This window comes from Sinocyclocheilus grahami, unplaced genomic scaffold (assembly GCF_001515645.1).
Source record: "Sinocyclocheilus grahami isolate Dianchi unplaced genomic scaffold, SAMN03320097.WGS_v1.1 scaffold1773.1, whole genome shotgun sequence".
Lineage (NCBI taxonomy): Eukaryota > Metazoa > Chordata > Actinopteri > Cypriniformes > Cyprinidae > Sinocyclocheilus > Sinocyclocheilus grahami.
Window position 1 is genome coordinate 49,415 of NW_015506952.1, and position 24,141 is coordinate 73,555.

Below are 24,141 nucleotides of genomic sequence, written 5' to 3' on the forward strand. Positions count from 1 at the left end.
TCTCTCTCTCTCTCTCTCTCTCTCTCTATATATATATATATATATATATATATATATATATATATATATATATAGCTTTTTAATATATCTTGCATATTTGATTTGGTTATATTTAATATATGTTTTAGTCATATTTGATATGTTTTGGTTCCATTTAATATATTCTGTCATTTATATATATATATTTTTGCTATTTAAGATATATTTTGTCATATTTGATATATTTGTGGTTAAATATATATTTAGTCATATTTAATAGAGTTTTGATTGATTATATTTGATATATTTTTATGTTCATTTTTGTCATATTTTATGTTTTTAGTTATGTAGAAAATATTTTTCATATTTGATAGGCCTATATTTTTAGTTGTTTTTAAGGAGGTCAGTGAAGGTACGTTTTATTGTCTGATACTAGAAAACATTAGGGATTACTTACTCAGTCTCAGTCAGTAAACTCTGTTTATGGCAGATTACAAAATAATGAAAGGTCTACTGTGCATAAAATTGATATGCTGCTTGATTCTGCTTGAATCGGGTTCAGTTCTGCACTTGTTATTTTTCACACTAGATTAGATAATATCATCAGCTGTCTGCATCAGACAAGGCGTCTGTAATGATGTTTCTGTGCTTCTGCTGTATCTGGCAGGCAGTTTGTGACGGCATGTTTTCATTATTGAATAGATGAGCGTGTTATTGGCTGCAGGGGGCGGAGCTTAGAGGAGCGTTCATTGCTGCAGGGTGTTTACAGACACAAAAACCTCCTTCACTTCTGATACTGTTTGATACAAAACACTAAACCCTCAGAGACACACTCATGCTGTCTGACAGTGCACATGGTTCATGTGTTAAAATAGTTATATTTTGGGTAAATACTATAGTGAGTAGATGTAGCAGCTTAAATTCAAACATTAAGCTGTATACGTACTCCACTGTTCAAAAAAACTGTTTTTTATAAGACGTTGTCTGCTCCCAAAGGTTGCATTACAGTACAGCTTCAATGCAGTGAAACGGGTCATTTTTACTCATTTTTGCAGTCAGTAACCGATCCAGAGGTTCACTTTGATATTGAAGCTGCTTTTATGCTGATTTTACTGTCAAATATCATTTGAAACTTTGAGAAAATCTTTTTGTTGCCAGGAGCATCAATCTTTTCGTAACATGCTCAGAAGTGACAGCTAGGTATTCTGGATACTTGTGGTGCAAAACTATCTGATAAATCTCATTCATTCAAATCATTTGTTTCTACTTTGTCTGAAGAAAACGGTCTATGAAAAGTCACTGCCATGGTGTTGCTATGCATTTGCTAGTGTTCAGTCCAGCAGGATTTGTTTCTGAAATGTTGTCCGATATTTTTCTGAGCTATAAATAGTGGCTTCTTTGTGTTTTTGTTGACTTTGTGGTTCTCAGTCATCAGAAATCACATCTGATTAATAATTCTGTGATGTGCGACTGTTGAAGTGCTGATCTGTGTGTGTGTGTGTGTGTGTGTGTGTGTGTGTGTGTATGTCAGGCCGTCAGCAGTTTGTTGTGGTGAGTTGGAGTGAGAGGAGGAGGAGGAGATGATGATGAAGGCGAGCCAATGAGAATGAGTCACAGATCAGACGTTATCTAATAGAGACTGGAGACAAACACGCTCACATTTATCGGTGTTTCTAAATCAGGGCGTATTAGAGACTTCAGTGTGAATGTCAGTGAAACATGTACAGTACAGGTCACATTTCAAACCCCCCTCAAAAAATACAGTTAAATAAAACAAAATGCAGATTTAATTATGAAATAAAAAACAAAACAATAAAAATGTCTGAAGAAAGTTAAGTCTATTTTAGGACAGTTACGATTTTTGGAGAAAAAAAATTAATGACAAGTAAGTACATTTTCCAGTCTCATTCTTCTTATGTGTTTTATTTTTGAATTTACTTTAAAAAATACTGTAATGCAATGATTAATTCTCATTTTATTTGATTTTTTATTAGAATCACCATGAATTAAAGTACAACAAATACAACCATGATGTATAATTAATTAAACATGTATATTATAAAGAAAGAATGTGAAAAATAAAGAATGTGTAGCCTATTTTAGGACTATTACAATTTTTTGGATAATATATATATATTTTTTGACAGATAAGCACATTTTCCACTCATTCTTATTATAATATATTTGCACGTTTTACTTGAATGTATTAAAGGTCACATATTATACACCTTTGTGGAGTTTTATTTTAGGTTTTGATGTCCTTAAGAATATATATTTGCGGTATAAGTACCAAAAACCATCTCAATATATTTTTTATATATTTTTGTTAAATGTGAGCCAAAATCATCACAATTAAAAGAACCAAAGACTTAAACTACTTCAGTCTGTGTGCATTGAATTTATTTAATACACGAGTTTCACAATTTGAGTTGAATTACTGAAATAAATGAACTTTTCCACGACATTCTAATTCATTGAGATGTACCTGTACATGCAGTATATATAATGTATATGTATATTAGGGGTGTCCCCGATGAAGGATTTACATAGTCGAATCGAAATTTTCGAATCTTGCCGATAGTCGACTGATAGTCGAATCATATGTTTTGGGGCGGGGATAAAATACATTACCAAGAGTTAAGTCAGACATTCGACAGTCATAATTACTGACGTTAACACACAGGGGAAATGTGTAACGGACGCCTCGCAAATACAAACGGGGTAAATAATGTTTTTTTTTTTTTATTAAATTTACATTTATTCATTTAGCAGACACTTTTATCCAAAGCGACTTACAATTGGGGAATACATCAAGCGATTCATCTTAAAGAGGCAAATAGCACATGAGTTTTCAGCTGTCGCTTGAAAAATGTCAGGGAATCAGCATTCCGAATAGAGGTTGGAAGATCATTCCACCAGCCAGGAACGGTAAACAAAAATGTTTTGGAAAGTGATTTTGTGCCTCTTTGTCATGGCACCACGAGGCGTCGCTCACTAGTGGATCTCAGACTTCTGGAGGGGATGTAGATTCATAAGAGTGACTGAAAGTAGGTGAGTGCTGAGGCTGTTCTATATGCAAGCATCAGTGTCTTGAACTTAATGCGAGTCGTAACCGGCAGCCAGAGCAGGGCGATAAAGAGAGGTGTGACGTGGGCTCTTTTGGCCTTGTTAAAGACCAGTCATGCTGCTGCATTCTGAATCATTTGTAAAGGTTTGACTGTGCATGATGGAAGTCCAGCCAGAAGAGCATTGCAATAGTCCAGCCTAGAAATTACAAGGGCCTGGACAAGAAGTTGTGCAGCATGCTCCGTTAGGAAGGGCCTGATCTTTCTGATGTTGTGCAATGCAAACCTGCAAGATCTAGCAATTTTTGCAATGTGGTTTTTGAAAGTCAGCTGGTCATCAAAGATTACACCAAGATTTCTGACCGTACTTGATGGGGTAATTGTTGATGAACCTAACTGGACGGTGAAGTCATGCTGTAGATTTGGAGTGGCCGGGAAGACAAAAAGCTCAGTCTTTGCCAGGTTGAGCTGTAGATGATGTTCGTTCATCCATGCCGAGATGTCCACTAGGCAGCCTGAGATCCGTGCAGCTACCGTTGGATCATCTGGTTGAAGTGAGAGATTAAGCAGCAGATAGATCCAGCAAAATAAGAACTGATGATTTGGAATCAGCTTTTGCAATCCGCAGGGCTTCAGTGACTGACAGTAGCACAGTCTCAGTTGAATGGCCACTCCTGAAGCCTGACTGGTTAGGATCCAGGTGGTTGTTCTGTGTAAGGAATAATGGTATCTGGTTAAAAACTCGTTCAAGTGTTTTTGCTATAAAAGGAAGGAGAGAGACACGTCTGTAGCTATCTGTAAGTGAAGTGTTTAATGTAGGTTTTTTGAGCAGTGGGGTTACCCGAGCCTGCTTGAATGCAGTGGGGAAAGTGCCTGTGAGAAGAGATGTGTGTGAGTGGTGGTAAAAGTGTAGGGGAGATTGCTTGGAGAAGGTGTGAGGGGATTGGGTCTAGTGGGCATGTAGGATGGCTGGAGAGGAGAAGTTTGGATACTACGCTTATTGGCCCAGCAGGACCTGGTTCTCGGAGCTTGTGCTCATGGCATCAGTTCCTCCCTGGCGAATTCCCCTGAGGAAGGACCTACTTTCTCAGGGGAAGGGCACAATTTGACATCCGCGCCTCTGGAACCTTCATGTTTGGTCCCTGGACGCGACCAGGAGGAACTCCGAGACCTTTCACCAGCAGTGGTGAATACCATTACTCGGGCCAGAGCCCCCTCGACGAGGCAGCTGTACGAACTGAAGTGGCGCGTTTTCATGAATTGGTGTTCTTCCCAGGGGAAGGACCCTCGGAGATGTGGCATCGGATCTGTGCTATCCTTCTTTCAAGGAGGCCTGGACAGGCACCTGTGTGCTTCTACACTTAAGGTGTACATGGCCGCGATTGCAGCTAACCACGACACCGTGGGAGGCAGATCGATGGGGAAGCATGATCTGGTTATTAGGTTCCTCAGAGGCGCCCGGAGGTTGAACCCTCCGAGGCCACGTCTCATTCCCTATTGGGATCTCACTGTGGTCTTGCAGGCCTTACAGAGAGATCCGTTGAGCCCCTTCAGTCAGTTGAGTTCAGTGCCCTCTCTATGAAGACGGCCCTCCTGACTGCGCTCACTTCTGTCAAGAGGGTTGGGGATCTTCAAGCCCTCTCCGTTAACGAATCATGCCTGGAGTTCGGGCCGGCAGACTCCCGTTGTCTCACGAGACCTCAGCCTGGATATGTGCCCAAGGATCCCACCACTCCTTTCAGGGACCAGGTGGTAACATTGCAAGCTATCCCCTTCCAAGAAGGGGACCCCGACCTGTCCCTGTTGTGCCCAGTGCGAGCCCTACGCACATACCTAGATCGCGCTCAGTTTCAGATGTTCTGAACCGCTCTTTTTCTGCTTTGGAGGACAGCAGAAGGGGAATGCTGTCTCCAGACAAAGGATCTCCCACTGGATTGTGGATGCAATCCTAACGGCCTATCAGGCCAGAGGCCTACCTTGCCCACTGGGAGTGAGGGCTCACTCTACCAGGGGCATGGCTGCATCAGCAGCCCTGGCGAACGGGGCCTCTCTAGCAGATATCTGTAGAGCTGCAGGTTGGGCTACACCTAATACATTTGCTACATTTTATAATCTACGAATGGAACCAGTTTCTTCTTGAAGTTCTGAACGTGTGTTCTTTGACTTAGGAGACTGGCAGGGTGGAAAGCTTGCTACCAGCGCTCCTCCCCCCAGGGTAATTATGCGCTTATTTAGTCCAGCTCAGGCTCCTTTCATGAACTCTGGACTACCCTTCCATCACATAAGCACACATAGTTGAGGTATACCTATGATGAAAATTACAGGCCTCTCTCATCTTTTTAAGTGGGAGAACTTGCACAGTTGGTGGCTGACTAAATACTTTTTTCCCCCACTGTAGGTTCCCTCGAGTGAAGTCTTGTATTGGGTTAGTGCTCCACATGTAGTGGCTCCTCTTGAGGCCCCATGTGTGTATTCTCCACTGTATTGCCCATGAGGCTCAGTGTTCCCCTAGACAGACATTCTGTCAATAGGCTCTGGGTTTTGGTAGATCTCCCCTTACATGGAGCCCATCCCAGTACCTTCCCTTTGTGGTACTTCCACTGTAAGTTCATAGGTGGCTCTTCACATGTTACCTCCCCATCGGTTAGGATGTAATATCCGTAGTGCCTTTTCCCTAGGGGGAATAGTCACTGTCCCAACATTACTACAAAGACTTTTCAGCTGTTATATTATGGTGAGTATTACTATGGGAATAAGCTCCGGCTGAGGGGACCTCTGCCTCTATGGCGGCTCTCCCGGATGTTGGAGAGTGAAGTCTTGGGCATTGGAAGGTTATGAGGAGGAGAGGTGCATTTGGTTGTGACCCCCGTGGACTCGTGATGCAGTTCGGCAGTTGTGGCGTTTAGTATAGGGACCCCTAGTGTCGTACACTCGACACAACATCGGAGTGAACGACAGAAAGGGAACGTCTCTGTTACGTATGGTAACCCTCGTTCCCTGATGTAGGGAATGGAGATTTCATTGGCCTTTTCTCAAAGATGTCAGAGGTGTTTGGGCTCCCAAGAGCGACCCCTAGTGTCGTATAATAGACACAACGTCTCCGTTCCCTCCATCAGGGAATGAGGGTTACCATACGTAACCAAGATGTCACCCCTAATATTTATACATATATGTGTGTGTATTTATGTATGTATGTGTATTTATATTTATATATATATATATATATATATATATATATATATATATATTTACCTGAATATTTTTGATTTTGAGATGAAATATGACCTGCATTTGTTTTTGACAGGTTTTATGACATTCACCCAAATAGATAACAGACTAACATTTAGCCTTCATCTTAAAAAACAAAAAAAAACAATCATAATTTACATTTGAGGACTTCCCCAAAGCGCTTTTCTCAGGTTGAACTCCCTTTTAGGAACAATATTGTTCCCAAAGCAAAAAAAAAAAAAACACACAGTGACCTTGTTCGTTGTCCTGACAAAGAATAATTTGATCTGTCCCTGACTGTGTTTGTCTCATCAGATCTGTCTCTCTGCTCATATTTCACTGGTGTTAAAGGCTCATGCTGTCGGAAGCTCACTGTCTCATTACAAAACACCCCTCGCTCGCTCTCTGTCTCTCTCTCTCTCTCTCTCTCTCTCTCTCTCTCTCTCTCTCTCTCTCGCTGCAGTAGGGTTGGTGTGTTATTGCGGTGGGGGTTGGATCTGTGTGTGTGTGTGTGTGTGTGTGTGTAAAGTGCAGGTTTCAGCAGGCTGGAGCTCACACACCATTGTCCTCTCAGATCACACTCAGAGAGAGAGTGTGTGCATTTGTGTGCGTGTGAGTGTGTGTGTGTATGAGGACGCTGCATCTTCCCACTGCAGCACTGCTGATGTTCCTGCTCTGAGGAATTCCCTGTTCTGGGATTGTGCGCGTTTGGAGGGACACTAATGGCATCAGAGCTGAACGTCGCGGACGGATCTGCCGTATGGAATAACGCAAGGTGTTTTTTGTGAAAGCGGCTCTCGTGTGTGTGTGTGTTTGTGTGTGTTGGAGAGGCAGGCATGCGGTCGGAGCGCGTGAGTCGTGTGTGTATCGTGGTCCTGGAGGAGGTGGAAGACGACGAACCCTCCCCTCTGCATTCCAAAGCCGCCCCGGACCACATTTCCCAGAATTCCTCTCAGGACGAGAAGGTGAGGTGCTGATTTGACTGCAGGTGGATGATAATGGTGTGTTTGTGTTTGTTGAGTGTGTAAAGCAGCAGTGAACTTCAAAAGAGAGCAAGAAGAAAGTCGAACGGCTGCTTTAGTAGCTGCGTGTCGTGATCCATCGCCGTTATTATCTGCAGACAGATACAGACACGTTCATCCGTCTCTGTCACATCTGATTGGGGTTTCCAGGTGAGGTCCAAAAATTCCCTTCGGAAACCCGGGATCATGTGACTAGGAGCGAGTTGTGGACCTTTGACCTGGATGAAAACGCAGCTGTCAGCAATAGGACACGCTTCACACACAGCACACGTTCGTTCATTTAAAATATACTGTCTTTTATAAAAATTTAACTTTTTAACTCGACATGGCATGAGATGCATCGGAAAGGCCAAAGATGACCATCAGCAATTGCAAAATATAATGTGTGAACAAATCCTTAGGCCGGAAACACACTTTACACAAGTACTGTACAAATGCAGACATAAACAAACCTTGTGCACTCTTTGTTATTTGTTTGATTCATATGAAAAGATTTGTCATGAAGTGAGGCCGCATTTAGTATTTAGATAACATTTTAAAACCTTTTGTCGATTTTCTTTTTCTTATATAATATATATATATTTTTATTATTATTATTATTATAATAATTAATTTAATTATTATTATCTTTAATTAATAAACAAAATCAATAAAAAAAATGTTTTTTAAGTTTAGCTTTGACGAAATGAAATCTAAAATAATTAGGACAAAAAATTCAAGGGGTTTTTAAAGTTGATCTTTGATATAAAATACATGTGCTATGAAATTAATTTTTGTAATTTATCTTTGAAAAAATAAATAAATAAAATTCAACAACAATTTACAATTTATATATATATATAAAATATTTTTAAATGAAAGATATGAAAGATCGTTTTATTTTTTTATGTATTATGTTTTTTCAAAGATAAAAACCTTTTGTAAATGTTTATTTCTTGTTGAATTTGTCTATTCATTCATTCATAATTTTTTTAGATTTTTCTGAATTTTTTTTAGAATTTTATCTAATCTATTTTAGATAATTGTTTTCAAAGATAAATTACAAAAATTAATTTCATAGCAAATTTATTTTATATCAAAGATAAACTTTAAAAACCCCTTGAATTTTTTTATCCTAATTATTTTAGATTTCATTTCGTCAAAGCTAAACTTAAAAAAATTTTTTTTTTATAAATGTATGTTGTTTATTTATGCACGTATATGTTTGTTTTGCTACATTTTAGCCTGTCGTACAGTTACCTTCATATGTCTGAGCCATTATTCAGGGAGTTAAAACATTCACATATATATTGTTGTTCTGTCTTGACTGAATTTGACCTACAAAAGAAAGAGAGGAACACATTTTTGTGCTAATGCTCACTAGCAGTGTTGTGTGTTTTTGTGTTGCACTGTGGATTGTTCTCACACATTTCAAACCAAAATGCATCATGTATAGCTAGAAGTGTTTGTATTCTTGATCAGTGAGTTACAACAGCAGTGTGAATGGAAACTGTAGACTAATTAGCAGGATAATCATCAGTTTAGTGGATGAACCGGACGGGCAGGTTTCAGTTCTGTGGATTTAACCAGCTGGTTTTGTCCTTTAATAGTTAAAAGCATTCTTTGAAGATCAGTCTAAGTGGTTCTGACTGATTTCAGGCAGTTTTCAGGAGCTTCAGGCTCAAGTTTTTGCTGTTGTAACAGGCCACGTTTCCTTAAACAGAGGAAAGCTGCATTCGTTCTTTTACGACGTCCCCTCCTGTTTTTCATTCTCACGTCTGTTTTCAGCTGCTGCATCATGTGTTTGTGAGGTGAATCCACATACAGGCTGCAGCAGGTGTGTGTGTGTGTGTGTGTGTGTGTGTGTGTGTGTGTGTGTGTGTGTGTGTGTGTGTGTGTGTGTGTGTGTGTGTGTGTGTGTGTGTGTGTGTGTGTGTGTGTGTGTGTGTGTGAGAGAGAGAGAGAGAGTATTAGTAGTAATTGTTTACTCTCTCAGAAAAAAAGGTACAAAAGCTGTCACTGGGTTGGTACCCTTTCAAAAGGCACTAATATGTACCATTAAGGTACAAATTTGTACACTTTAGGTACAAATCTGTACCTTTAAAATAATTAAATGCACCTTTTAGTGGTAAATAAGGTACAAAAATGTACCTTTTTAAAGTGACAGCTCTAGTGGTAAATAAGGTACAAAAATGTAGGGGCCATGTTGCACTGCTTTAGAGAAGAGGAAGAGAAAACTAGGTGCACGTAAAAATCTATTCATATATGAATCGTGATTCTGTCTTCTAACGATTCTAATGGATTCACAAGTTTCAAAAGCAGCGGTTCTTAATACTGTTCCTCACGTCCCCCTGCTCTGCACACGCTCTGCATCTCTCTCACTCTCTCTCTCACTCACTCACTCGGCTCAGCTCAGCTCCAACAATGAACTGTTCCATTTATACACTTATTTTCACATAGCTATGAGATATTATACATGGACGCACGTGCGGTTTCCGTACTGTATTAAAGCTTTAATCAGGATAAAAACGTATATTAAAAGCTAACAGAAGCAGTAGCATTTACAAATAACAACATATCTAAAAGTATGAGACAACAAGAAACAAAAAACATACCATTAAGAGCCGTGCATGCACAGGTTCTGCACGATCCTCTTCATTAATATCCTCTGCGTCTCATTCGTGCTCAAACTGATAAGAAATATTAACGACGCATTGTTTACAATACAACCGGCGCGCTTGCCGCTGAGCTGAGGGGCGGGACGATTAGACACGCACTAGAGGCGGTTTAGCCAATCACAACACACTGGGCCAGCTAACCAATCTGAGCCCATCGTGTATTTCTGAGGGAGGGGCTTCATAAAAGCAGGAAATGATCAGCCCGTTTCTCAGAGAAGGGACAGAGTGGTGTAGAATAAAGGTAAATTATGTGAAAAATAATGCGTTTTTTTTAAGCATTAACGCATGTTAGCCTGCACCCCAAAAACACAATGAAGCCTAGAAAAATATTTCTTTAAAAAATACCCCTTTAAATATTTATGCTTTAATTGTAGTTATAGTTTTATTACACTTTTAGTTTTTATTTATTCCCAGTTAATAATTTTAGTTCTTAAAATTAAACTTATTTCAGTTAGTTGCTAAGACAACAATTACATTTTTAACTAATGTTTGTTTTATTTTATTTCAGATTAATTTCAATGAGCAATAATGATTTAGGTTTTGTTTCAGTTGCTTGTATGCTGTATGCTGTAAACACATGCCAAAATAATATTTTCACATGCTGCAGTTATGATTGATATATCAGTATCAGCCAATGTTTATTTAAATTAATACGAAGCAGATAATGTACAGTGTGCTTTAATTTATTTGTTCATTTATTTATTTGCTTCCTACAGTACTTTTTCTATGGCAGGTTTCTGTGTTTGTTTTTTTTAAAGCATCTTTTGTGCTCCATATTTTGACATTGATTAGGATTTGACTTGAAGCATTTACAAGTTGATTGTGGCAAATGTTTTTTTATTTATTTATTTATTAAAAATGTATAACCATATCTACATATCTCACTAGATTAATCTATGCCTAGTATATTCCTCTCCTAACCATGTAGTGTCTTAGATAGATAGATAGATAGATAGATAGATAGATAGATAACCATTTACACTTAGAATCTAGAATTGTGTATGCTTTGCATGCATAACTTCATAACTCATTATTCTTATTATCAGTGACAATGTAAACAATTATTAATGCATCCTCGATATATTCCTTTGACCTGGTTATAAATCTTAATTTGCTTAGTATAAACTGTTGCTTTGATTCAGTCCCTATTTTGTTTAAAGCAACTGAGCGCAGATGGACAGTTTGTCCATATTCTCACGAATGTTGTTAGAACTGATTTAATTCACTATTAAATACACTGATTTCATGCTGCACTTCAATGAATTTTTCTCTTTGGCGTGCTGATGAATCAATGGTTTCTTGTTTTCTTCTCTATATAATAAACCTCTTGATGTCTGATTCTCAGAATTTATTTTCTGCATAGATTAAACACAATGTTATATTCATTTAGTTTCTTTTCATCTTCACACAACATTTAACACAGACGCGGTTACTTGAGACGAGCTTGTCATAATTTGAGTTTTGATTGATATCAGATGTGTTGGTTTGTCTTTCAGAGTTAAAGAAGCTCTTAAATATTGTTTGTAACCATTTCTTCACAGCCCTCTCTGATTAAAGCCATATTTAACGGGGACGCAGATGAAGTTCGCTCTCTCATATTCAAGAAAGAAGACGTCAATGTACAGGTGAATGTCCATTACTTGCAAAAACACATGAACTGTCCCTTGAAGTTCTCTGAAAGTGGTAATTTTTCACATTTTATTGCATCTGGCTGGGTTTTGAGACCAGTTTATTGATTTCTCATTGGTGGATGATCTTGGAAACCCTTCTGAAATGCATGCAGAGGCCGTTCTTGTACATTATTTCTCCTAGTTTCATAATGGATCTTCATCTGAGAGGTTAATAGGCTCTCATGAGCTTGCATTTTAGACTGTTCAATGAGGAGTCTGTTTTCATCGCCAATGCCTGGAGAGACGCCCATTCCACTGCCAGCCAATCACTGATAGGCTGTCGGGTCACGTGACTCGGTGTGGCTTGGCCTCCTGTTTTCCATTCTCATTCCAGACCAGATGGAAAACAGAAGCCTACAGGGTGGCATGACACTGAAGAATGAATGATAGCCACGCTTTAGTAATTGCCTTTATTGATGCAAGTGTCAAACATCCCGGTCGCTTTCCTCAAGCATCTGGAGGAACAGTTAAAGCTGCAGTATAGGTGTTTGCAGTAGATCCTGGGGACCTGAAATAGAGAAATGTGTGTGTGTCTCATGTTTCTGCATGCCGTCTCTAGAGATCTGTGGCCGCATTGATCTCTCTCTCACACACACGCATACAAATGCATCACTGTGTGCCATGCACGAGAATCCAGTGTGTATCATACAGTATAACACACACCCTGCTGAAACCGCACGTACATCAAACACTTCCAAATGGAGAAAAACTCATGCAAATCAGAGGTGATTCGCATAAACATATGTTGCATAAACAACAGACGAGTATAAAACCACCAGCCTCACTCTGTTTTGAGCAGAAATGAGACTGGATGCAGTAGTTGTAGAGTATTTGATTGGTTGATGTGTTTCTCTTGCACCAGTCAGCAAAGGATTTTTTAAAAAGAAATTAATACTTTTATTCAGCAAGGATGCATTGTTGATCAAAAGTGACAGTAAAGACATTTATAATGTCAATTCACCATTATTTATATAGCACTTTTTACAATGCAAATTTCAGTATTAAATGGGGAAATAGTGTGTCTTTCTCCTCTGGCCAGACAAACCCAGCTTAAATCTAGGCTGCAGCAGAGTCAGATTGTGCAGAGGACTCATCTGGTCCCCTTTTGTAATGTTACAAAAGATTTCTATTTCAAACAAATGTTCTTTTGAACTTTCTATTCATCAAAGAAATCTGAAAAAAAAGGTGTCCACAAAATATTGGGCAGCACAAATGTTTTCAACATTGATAACAATGAGAAATGTTTCTTGAGCAGCAAATCAGTACGTTAGAATGATTTCTGAAGGATCACTGAAGACTGGAGTAATGATGCTGAAAATGCAGCTTTGATCACAGGAGTATATTACATTTTAACATATATTCACGTGGAAAATGATTCTTTTGAATTATAATAATATTTCACAACTTTTACTGTATTTTTGATCAAATAAATGCAGCCTTGGTGAGAGACTTCTTGCAAAAACATTGAACCAACTTATCGACCCTAAACTTTTCAAAGCTATCGTATTTGCTGAAATAGTGAAAATAAGTAGATTTTTAAACATAATTTTCCATGAACTGTTGTGTTTGTGAATTCTCAGGACAGTGAGAAGAGAACACCGCTTCACGCTGCTGCTTACCTGGGCGACGCTGAGGTCATAGAGCTGCTCATCCTGTCAGGTATGAAGGGTCATTTCCACCCCAAATGCTCAGAATGAGCGGGGAGAACACAAACCTCGAGTATAGTGACTGAAATATCAGCCAGATTTATTAATAGACCAATATAATGATAGAATTTGGACTGATGGATAAATCTACACTACCATTCAAAAGTTTAGGCTCAGTGAGATTTTTTTAAGTTTTTGATAGAATGCTCTTCTGCTCATCAAGGCTGCATTTATTTGATCAAAAATACAGTAAAAATTGTGAAACATTATTACAATTTAAAATAACTGTGCATTTCTGTGTAAATATATGTTAAAATGTAATTTATTGCTGTGATCAAAGCTGAATTTTCAGCATTACTCCAGTCTTCAGTGTCACATGATCACTTCAGAAATCATTCTGATTTGCTGCTCAAGAAATATAAATATTTTGTAACATTATAAATGTCTTTACTGTCACTTTTGATTAGTTTAATGCATCCTTGCTGAATAAAAGTATTCATATCTTAAAAAAAAAAAGTCTTACAGACCCCAAACTTTTGAACGATAGTGTACAACTATTTGTATTTTCATCTAAACAAAATACATCAATCATTTAAATACAATAGAAACCACCTAGCAACACCTTAGCAACCACTAACGACAACACTGACATTGTGTATATAAAATATGTAACATAAATGAATTAAACTGCAAATAAGTCATATTTGTTTAGCACTACACCAATGACACACTGACAAAACACACACTTCATGTGACGTCTTGAATTGGCCGTGTGTAAAGGAGGAGTTGTTGAATGAAATGAAAGAGTAAAAGTAACAGGTGCTGCCGTATTTTAAGCAGCAGATGTGATCACAGAGCATTTTGGGGGTTTATTTTGAACAGGCTTACAGATAGCTCCATGTGTCCTGCTTCAGCTGTGACATTAAAAATGTAATTCATTCACGCACACATCCTCCCTCTCTCTCTCTCTCTCTCTCTCTCTCTCTCAGGGGCGAGAGTGAATGCCAAAGATAATAAATGGCTCACTCCTCTTCATCGGGCCGTAGCTTCCTGTAGTGAGGTACGACACGTCCTCCAGCGTCAGAACAACAGATATAAACAAATGAAATGGCTTTCAAGCTCATTAATCTGATTGTGTGTTCAGGAGGCTGTGCAGGTGCTGCTGAAACATTCGGCGGATGTCAATGCACGGGATAAGAACTGGCAGACGCCGCTGCATGTGGCCGTGTCCCATAAAGCCGTGCGCTGCGCAGAGGCGTTAGTCCCATTGCTAAGTAACATCAACGTGTCGGACCGCGCCGGACGTACGGCTCTACACCAAGCGGCCTTCAGCGGACACCTGGAGGTCAGGCGCTCAGTTTTTCGCTGTCTACAGATCAGCAGATGCTCAATATCTGCCCGTGCTGGATGTGAGACGTTTGCACAATATACTGTGTGTCATAGCAGAGTTCATGAGACCAGTTTACACCAGGAATGAAACGAAAAGCGAAACAAATTGCAAATGAACAACATATTAACACCAAGAATGCAACAAGAAAGTCTTTGTTCATATACTTTAATGCGAAATACAGAAAGCCATTTAATAATATTAGTTTCACTCATGTTAATGCACTGATATGGTCATTGTGTGATACAGGCCAAAACCACTAGTTAATTGCTTCTATTTTGCATTTTTCTAATCTCACAAATTGCAAAGTTTGGCGTCAGTACGATTCTTTTATTCATCAAGGATGCATTAAATTGATCAAAAGTTACAGTAAAGACATTTATAATGTTACAAAAGTTTTCAGTTTCAAATAAATGCTGTTCATTTGAACTTTCTATTCATCAAAGAATGCTGATTCCACAAAAATATTGGGCAGCACAACTGTTTTCAACATTGATAATAATCAGAAATGTTTCTTGAGCAGCAAATCAGCATATTATACTGATTTCTGAAGATCATGTGACACTGAAGACTGGAGTAATGCTGCTGAAAATTCAGCTTTGATCACAGAAATAAATTACGTTTGAACACATTCACATAGAAAAGAGTTATTTTAAATGATAATAATATTTCACAGTATTACTATTTTACTGTATTTTTGATCAAATAAATGCAGCCTTTGGTGAGCAAAAGGGACTTCTTTTAACAAACTCTCCAAACAAACTGAGACCATCTCAAAAGCCATGTGATCCACAGCTAGTTGACACATCCTTAAAGCATTTTTAGGTGTAGATCTAATAGGTTAGTTAAAACAACCTTTGCATGCCATATCACTTCTGTTTGCTGGACTGGTGTGCTGTGTTTTTCATATCTTCTTCCTGATTGGATATCAACAAATCCAACAGATTGAGGTCTGTCTAGAATGCCGCTGGCAGATACATGACCCAAAAGCTGATATATTATTGATCGGTGAGGTATTTTTCTAGCACATAAGGGAAAAAAAGGACCAGCTCTCCAAACGAAGTCAAATAACAACAAAGATTTTAAGTCATTTTAAGCCATTGCTGTCCTGTTGAAAGTGTGCTGCTGAGGTCCTCTAGACTAGATCTAAATAAAACATCCAGTTTAGTGTTCATGGTGTACTCTGTGGTTTCTCTGTCACTGCAGATGGTTCAGTTGCTGGTGTCCAGAGGTGCAAACGTCAATGCCTCTCTCTCTCTCTCTCTCTCTCTCTCTCTCAGGGGCGAGAGTGAATGCCAAAGATAATAAATGGCTCACTCCTCTTCATCGGGCCGTAGCTTCCTGTAGTGAGGTACGACACGTCCTCCAGCGTCAGAACAACAGATATAAACAAATGAAATGGCTTTCAAGCTCATTAATCTGATTGTGTGTTCAGGAGGCTGTGCAGGTGCTGCTGAAACATTCGGCGGATGTCAATGCACGGGATAAGAACTGGCAGACGCCGCTGCATGTGGCCGTGTCCCATAAAGCCGTGCGCTGCGCAGAGGCGTTAGTCCCATTGCTAAGTAACATCAACGTGTCGGACCGCGCCGGACGTACGGCTCTACACCAAGCGGCCTTCAGCGGACACCTGGAGGTCAGGCGCTCAGTTTTTCGCTGTCTACAGATCAGCAGATGCTCAATATCTGCCCGTGCTGGATGTGAGACGTTTGCACAATATACTGTGTGTCATAGCAAAGTTCATGAGACCAGTTTACACCAGGAATGAAACGAAAAGCGAAACGAATTGCAAATGAACAACATATTAACACCAAGAATGCAACAAGAAAGTCTTTGTTCATATACTTTAATGCGAAATACAGAAAGCCATTTAATAATATTAGTTTCACTCATGTTAATGCACTGATATGGTCATTGTGTGATACAGGCCAAAACCACTAGTTAATTGCTTCTATTTTGCATTTTTCTAATCTCACAAATTGCAAAGTTTGGCGTCAGTACGATTCTTTTATTCATCAAGGATGCATTAAATTGATCAAAAGTTACAGTAAAGACATTTATAATGTTACAAAAGTTTTCAGTTTCAAATAAATGCTGTTCATTTGAACTTTCTATTCATCAAAGAATGCTGATTCCACAAAAATATTGGGCAGCACAACTGTTTTCAACATTGATAATAATCAGAAATGTTTCTTGAGCAGCAAATCAGCATATTATACTGATTTCTGAAGATCATGTGACACTGAAGACTGGAGTAATGCTGCTGAAAATTCAGCTTTGATCACAGAAATAAATTACGTTTGAACACATTCACATAGAAAAGAGTTATTTTAAATGATAATAATATTTCACAGTATTACTATTTTACTGTATTTTTGATCAAATAAATGCAGCCTTTGGTGAGCAAAAGGGACTTCTTTTAACAAACTCTCCAAACAAACTGAGACCATCTCAAAAGCCATGTGATCCACAGCTAGTTGACACATCCTTAAAGCATTTTTAGGTGTAGATCTAATAGGTTAGTTAAAACAACCTTTGCATGCCATATCACTTCTGTTTGCTGGACTGGTGTGCTGTGTTTTTCATATCTTCTTCCTGATTGGATATCAACAAATCCAACAGATTGAGGTCTGTCTAGAATGCCGCTGGCAGATACATGACCCAAAAGCTGATATATTATTGATCGGTGAGGTATTTTTCTAGCACATAAGGGAAAAAAAGGACCAGCTCTCCAAACGAAGTCAAATAACAACAAAGATTTTAAGTCATTTTAAGCCATTGCTGTCCTGTTGAAAGTGTGCTGCTGAGGTCCTCTAGACTAGATCTAAATAAAACATCCAGTTTAGTGTTCATGGTGTACTCTGTGGTTTCTCTGTCACTGCAGATGGTTCAGTTGCTGGTGTCCAGAGGTGCAAACGTCAATGCTTTTGATAAGAAGGACAGACGAGCCGTTCACTGGGCCGCATACATGGGTGAGACGTCAACATCAGGATCAACAGAAAACATGTTTCCATCAGTCTCAGATCAGTGTAGAGCAGATGGATCTCTGTCTGTCGCAGGTCATCTGGAGGTGATGAAGTTTCTGGTGTCTCACTGCGCTGAGGTTTGCTGTAAGGATAAGAAATCCTACAGTCCTCTTCACGCCGCTGCCTCCAGTGGAATGATCAACGTCGTCAAATACCTGCTCAATCTGGGCGTTGATGTAAGTAAGCTCCGCCCACAGCAGATAAAGCTCCGCCCCTTGGTCGCCAAGTGAACCGTGTATTAATGCTCTCATCTTATTCAGTTGCTTAGTTCATTGACTTTAGCATGCATAAGTGTGTTTACGAACACTTTTTAAGAGTCGTACAAGAAAAACCTTGACCCATGGTCTTCAAAATCAATTTGTCAATTAATGCCTTTTTAAATTATATTTATAATTTAATATGCAATGTATAGCCAAATCGACAAAAGTTCAAATTATAATATCATAGAACTCATATTGTTATACCCTGTTTTTCATGCATTATAAAATAATTTAAATCACGTGTTCTGTTGTAACAGGATATATGTTTATCATTAATGTTTTAGTCATCCAACAGATATTAAATATATAATATAATCCAGTGGACTATGTTAAATGTATTAGACTGAATTATTGGCATAAAAGAACTGTTTGACATAATAATTCATCTACATTTAATAATTAATCTACACCAAGGCATTTATTTGATCAAAAATGAAGAGTAAAAACATCAATATTGTGAAATATTTTTACAATTTAAAATCACTGTTTTCTATGTGAATATATTGTAAAATGTAATTTATTGCTGTGATCAAAGCTGAATTTTCAGCATCATTACTCCAGTCTTCAGTGTCACATGAACCTTCTAGTGGCCTAGTTTAATTCTCGTTTAATTTGATTGTATTTACATGGCTTAGATTGTGACCGCCTTGACATGGGGAAGTCGTGGCCTAATGGTTAGAGAGTCGGACTCGTAACCCAAAGGTTGCGGGTTCGAGTCTTGTACCGGCAGGATTGTAGGTGGGGGGAGTGAATGTACAGTGCTCTCTTCCACCTTCAATACCACGACTGAGGTGCCCAAGGCACCGAATCGCCAACTGCTCCCCGGGCGCTGCAGCATAAATGGCTGCCCACTGCTCCGGGTGTGTGTTCACGGTGTGTGTGTGTATGTTCACTGCTGTATGTGTGCACTTTGGATGGTGCAGCATAGCACTAATTCCGAGTATGGGTCACCATACTTGGCCACATGTCACGTCACTAGTCACTATCATGATTACTAATAACCCAGCCAGCTGACCAAAACAGCACCATTAATCACGTGATCGGTGTCTATCTCTTCAGATTAAGGAGCCGAACGCGTATGGAAACTCTGCTCTGCACCTGGCGTGTTTTAACGGGCAGGACGTGGTGGTGAATGAGCTGATCGAAGCAGGTGCTGATGTCAATCAGGTGAATGAGAAGGGCTTCTCCCCGCTGCACTTCACCGCTGCGTCCCGCCAGGGGGCGCTCTGTCTCGAGCTGCTCATCGCCAACAGAGCCAACGTCAACAGCAAGGTCAGAGAGTCCTGCAAGAAAAACCCTCACCACCTCACAATATGTCAATTAAAGTCTTTAAACTATATAATCAGACATGTGTAGCCAGTAACACAAATGCCCTTACTACACACAAACATTCATAAAATTGACACCATTAATGAAATGAAAATTAAACAAATGACAGATGAGAGCAGAGCAAAATGAGAAAGTCTGGATGTTACTAATTCCGAGTATGGGTCACCATACTTGGCCACATGTCACGTCACTAGTCACTATCATGATTACTAATAACCCAGCCAGCTGACCAAAACAGCACCATTAATCACGTGATCGGTGTCTATCTCTTCAGATTAAGGAGCCGAACGCGTATGGAAACTCTGCTCTGCACCTGGCGTGTTTTAACGGGCAGGACGTGGTGGTGAATGAGCTGATCGAAGCAGGTGCTGATGTCAATCAGGTGAATGAGAAGGGCTTCTCCCCGCTGCACTTCACCGCTGCGTCCCGCCAGGGGGCGCTCTGTCTCGAGCTGCTCATCGCCAACAGAGCCAACGTCAACAGCAAGGTCAGAGATTCCTGCAAGAAAAACCCTCACCACCTCACAATATGTCAATTAAAGTCTTTAAACTATATAATCAGACATGTGTAGCCTGTAACACAAATGCCCTTACTACACACAAACATTCATAAAATTGACACCATTAATGAAATGAAAATTAAACAAATGACAGAGCAAAATGAGAAAGTCTGGATGTTCACATGCTTTAATGCAAAATACAGAAAGCCATCTGATTATATACATTTCACTGATGTTAATAGTGTGATACTGTCCAAAACAACTAGTTAAATGTCTATATTTAGCATTTTTCTAACAATATTATAAATTGCATTAAAAAATGCTTTTTTTTCTGAGGCTGCGTGAGATGGAGCAGCTCACACTCTGCAGTCGCGGCTTGTTCGCACACAGCTTCAGCTAATGGCAGGGCAAAACAGACCATTTCGAAAGCGGAATTACGTTTTACCCTACTAGAATTGATGCCGGAAAGTGATCATATTCATAAGTGCAACAAGTCATTTGCATGTGAAAGTAGAAACACGTTCAGTTCAGACGAAACTTCTGGGCTGATTATGACGTGCATATTAACTTTCCTCATGAAATGGGTCTGTGGGCTGTGTAATGTGTGTGAAATCTTTTATTTTTGTTATCACTATGGCAATTTGACTTATAGCAGTGTCCAGTGTTTCCTATACATTGAGTTATTTGTGGCGGCTCATCACAATATCAATTTATTTATTTATGATTTACACCTTTAGGCGCCAGGGATTTTTGGAAAAATGCTGGATTTTGACATCAAGATTTTAAAAGCTTGTGGCTTGAAAGGGATTAAAGATAGAGATTTACTGTAAATTAGAAAAACGTTGGGCATGACCGAAAGTTTATGTGGGGTGTAAATATACTGGTCTAATTTGCATGTTATGACATCATCCGAGGCGGCCATCTTGAATTTCATAATATTCAGGAAATAGTAGATATTGAATTGATGTTTTAACTTATTTGCGAGTTTTTCTTCTTTTTATCCTCATTCCAAATGATCAGGAAAAGAGGAAATCAACAGTAAAACAGGAGAATGTAGTAAATTATCACTATATTACTGTGCCATAGTAAAATGCATGTGCCTATTTTTTGATTAGTTGACCAGCTATCTGCCCAATCAGGTATCTATGTGACATAGTTTATAGTTCTTGAGAGTATGGTACCTTTCATTGCATGGCACAGTGCACAGACCTAACCCACACTGACTGCACCGTGTACCACGGCCACTCCCACCTCTTTGGGGCACTGGATCCAGAGCTGCTCAGACTGGATCCAAAGAGCTAGTGCTACTTCCCGCCCTATTTCTCCTACACCTGCTGTCTCTACCTCTAGCAACAGCTCTCTTATGGACACTACGACCACGTCCACCCCTGCCACCCCCATCCCCGTTGGGCAAAGTGTGATCACTTGTTTGTGCTTCGTGAACACTCTCGCCTTGCACAGCGGCTCCATTGCGCTGCAAAGATGTACCGGGAGAAGTGCGATTATTAGACGGCCGATCGTCATTTCCAAAAGACAAATATTCTCCTTTAGAGCAACCCTCTACATTGCGAGTAAATCACTCGTATTATGCGACTAAATCTTCACTCTGGGCGACTAAATGATGTCTAATATTAGCACAGATGTATTTTCACTCACAGAACAGTTTCACTCTCTGTCAAGCGATCTGTGATATTTTTCAGTTCATTTGAATGGATGCGCAGCGCACCTGTGTTTGTGTATTTGGCGTAACTTAAACTCTAGTGTGAAGGCGCACGAATCACCATCGCTTTCTCTCACACGCGCAAAGAGCGAGAGCGAGCGAGAGTCTTACATAACATGCAGAATTGATGCGCTACATGTAAACGATATACTTTGTTGTATTTTCCTGTAAAAATAGTTCCTTTGGCATTCTTCAGCTTTTAAGAACTGCCGGGTTTTCCTGTAGTGGGCGGAACTAATGCGCAAACGATCTCATTGGCTGGTGCTCACCTAGTATAGTCCCTGTTTTGATTTCAGCGAATCAGTTCGAGCAAACGCACACAACCTGATTAATATTCATGAATCCAGTAGCTCATTAATCCTTAGTGTGTTTTTATATTGTTCTTATAAGTAGAATTCGTATAATAATATCTTATCAGTATTATTGTTCGTTTTTTTTTACAGGAACACTGAATGACCAAAGAGAGCACCAGCCCTAGTCCTAAGTTCATGGTTACCAAGTTTTAATTCTAATTACTAAACTTCTATTATTAAATAATACTTGATTATCATATTATATCATATTATAATGCTTGACTGACTGATATTAAGAGTGTACTTTCAGATATTTCAGATACTTAAAAGGCTGTACCATTTTACAAACATTATATATGCTTGTAAAATGGCATAACTTAATATAATATAATATATATTAGAGCCCGACCGATATAATATCGTTTTGCCGATATTATTGACCGATATGAGTCTGTCACCGATATATCGGTATTGGCGAATATGCCGCCGATATGAACATTTTTTTTACAGAACATATAATGCATATAAAATGCTAGAAATGGTGTAATTACTTAGTTTGTCCAGCAGAGCGAGCTCCATTGTTTGCTACTGGCGACCTGGATGAAACGCTTTAAAGCTTAAGTCTATGGAAAACCATTGAAACTTTGAACGGCCATATCTCCGTAACAGCGCGGCAAATCCGCACCAAATTCGGGGGATCTCTTCAGCTCGAAGAACCCTCTCGAACGCGAATCGAGTGTACGACTCGAGGCCCTCTTTCGAATGAGACCACCCCCACGTCGATAGTCCCCAGGGTTCAGGAGTTACGGGTGGTTAAATTCGCGGTCCAGCGCCGACCGATCTAGTGATCCCGGGGGGCTACCGACGCGCGGAGGGTGGCGTTCGAGAGGGCTCCTCGAGCTGAAGGGATCCTCGAATTTGGTGGAGATCCGCCGGCACGTTCGCGAGATAGTGACACCAGTCAACACTTTCCCTTCAGAAAGGAGGTTTCTTGTTCAGGCAGCATTCATGCGTTGTCTTATTCGACCGTAAGTGCCCTGCGAAGTGGACTTCACATGAAATTCCGCCATGATTCCAGTTCCAAGGGAACGTACACGTTACATTCAAAGGGCATTAAAGTGCACGAGACGTGAATTTATATTGTATTTATTTACAGAGGTAGGGGAGAGCGGGGCACAAAGTAACACTTTTTGACTTTCTCAGTTTGTGTAAATCTACATGGGGTTCAGAATATATATATATTTTTAACCACGGTAATTTTACACTTGTCTAGTACAAATATGTCGCTTTGTTTCATAATTACAGTGTATAATTTTTTTTTTTTATTTACCTCAAAATGAAATAGAAATGAAATGTGACAACATGCCCCGTAGGTGGAACACATTGTAACATCTGAGGGGCACGTTGTAACTTGACCATATGACAGCTTAAAATCTTATCTGATCGAATGAAAAAATATATAAAAGACAAACTAAAATATTTTGTTAATATATATATATTTTTTTTTTTGTTTGTTTGTTTGTTTGTTTGTTTTGTTTAAATAAAATAATGGCGTTTTTTAAGAATTACAAATAATCTGATTTTGATGAACACATTGCAACCATGCTTGGAACGGCTCACATAAACGAGCAAAAATGCTTAACATGTCTTGAAATAATAATTTCTAAACATTAAAAGTTGACTGTCAGTCTTTATTCACCTGTTTCTCGTTGTTTCTCATTAAAATTAATTAAAGTAAATAGTGTAAATTACATCGCTAATGTCATAGAATAGCACATTGTAACGCAGTGTTACAACGTGCCCCATCTGCACAACTGGAATTTAAAACTGGTTAGTGTCTTCTGCTAGTAATCAAAGCATTAAAAAACGATCTGAACTGATAAATAACAGATTGGAGATTAAAATAATAGCAGATTTGTCTAATTTTAAATGAATGATAAAAACTCAGATAAAAAAATTTACTTAAGCCAGAATTTAAATGTTACTATGGTAAAATAAATATTCAAACCACGTGTTACAACTAACACCCCATTACTTTGTGCATCGCACTCATCGCAAGTTTATTGTTAAATTGTTAAATGCCCTTACATATCTCTGTCACAATTATAAGTGTTTGATCACCACATTTGAGTGATCATTGCAAAAAATGTGTTTATGTATATATATTCTGTTTTTGTATATACTGTATTCTATATATAGTACCATTCAAATGTTTGGACACACGAATGGGAAAATGTCCAAACTTTTGACTGGTACTGTACTATAATATACACAAAGAATATCGGCCGATATATCGGTATCGGTCTTTTTTTTTAACTCCCTAATATCGGTATTGGCCCCAAAAAACCCATATCGGTCGG

The 24,141-nt window shown here is 39.1% G+C and overlaps 1 protein-coding gene across 1 annotated transcript in view; it reads left to right on the forward strand.

Annotated features, from left to right (window-relative positions):
- The first annotated feature begins 6,770 nt into the window (after positions 1 to 6,770).
- LOC107572555 (serine/threonine-protein phosphatase 6 regulatory ankyrin repeat subunit A-like) overlaps positions 6,771 to 24,141 on the forward strand; it is a 32,310-nt gene continuing 14,939 nt past the window's right edge. The window contains exons 1-9 of the mRNA XM_016258977.1: positions 6,771 to 7,237; positions 11,493 to 11,576; positions 13,202 to 13,280; positions 14,257 to 14,327; positions 14,412 to 14,612; positions 17,539 to 17,626; positions 17,714 to 17,856; positions 19,000 to 19,290; positions 19,544 to 19,756. Of these exons, the coding sequence (XP_016114463.1) occupies positions 7,109 to 7,237; positions 11,493 to 11,576; positions 13,202 to 13,280; positions 14,257 to 14,327; positions 14,412 to 14,612; positions 17,539 to 17,626; positions 17,714 to 17,856; positions 19,000 to 19,290; positions 19,544 to 19,756 (1,299 nt within the window). The 5' untranslated portion in view covers positions 6,771 to 7,108. The remainder of the gene's footprint in view (positions 7,238 to 11,492; positions 11,577 to 13,201; positions 13,281 to 14,256; positions 14,328 to 14,411; positions 14,613 to 17,538; positions 17,627 to 17,713; positions 17,857 to 18,999; positions 19,291 to 19,543; positions 19,757 to 24,141) is intronic.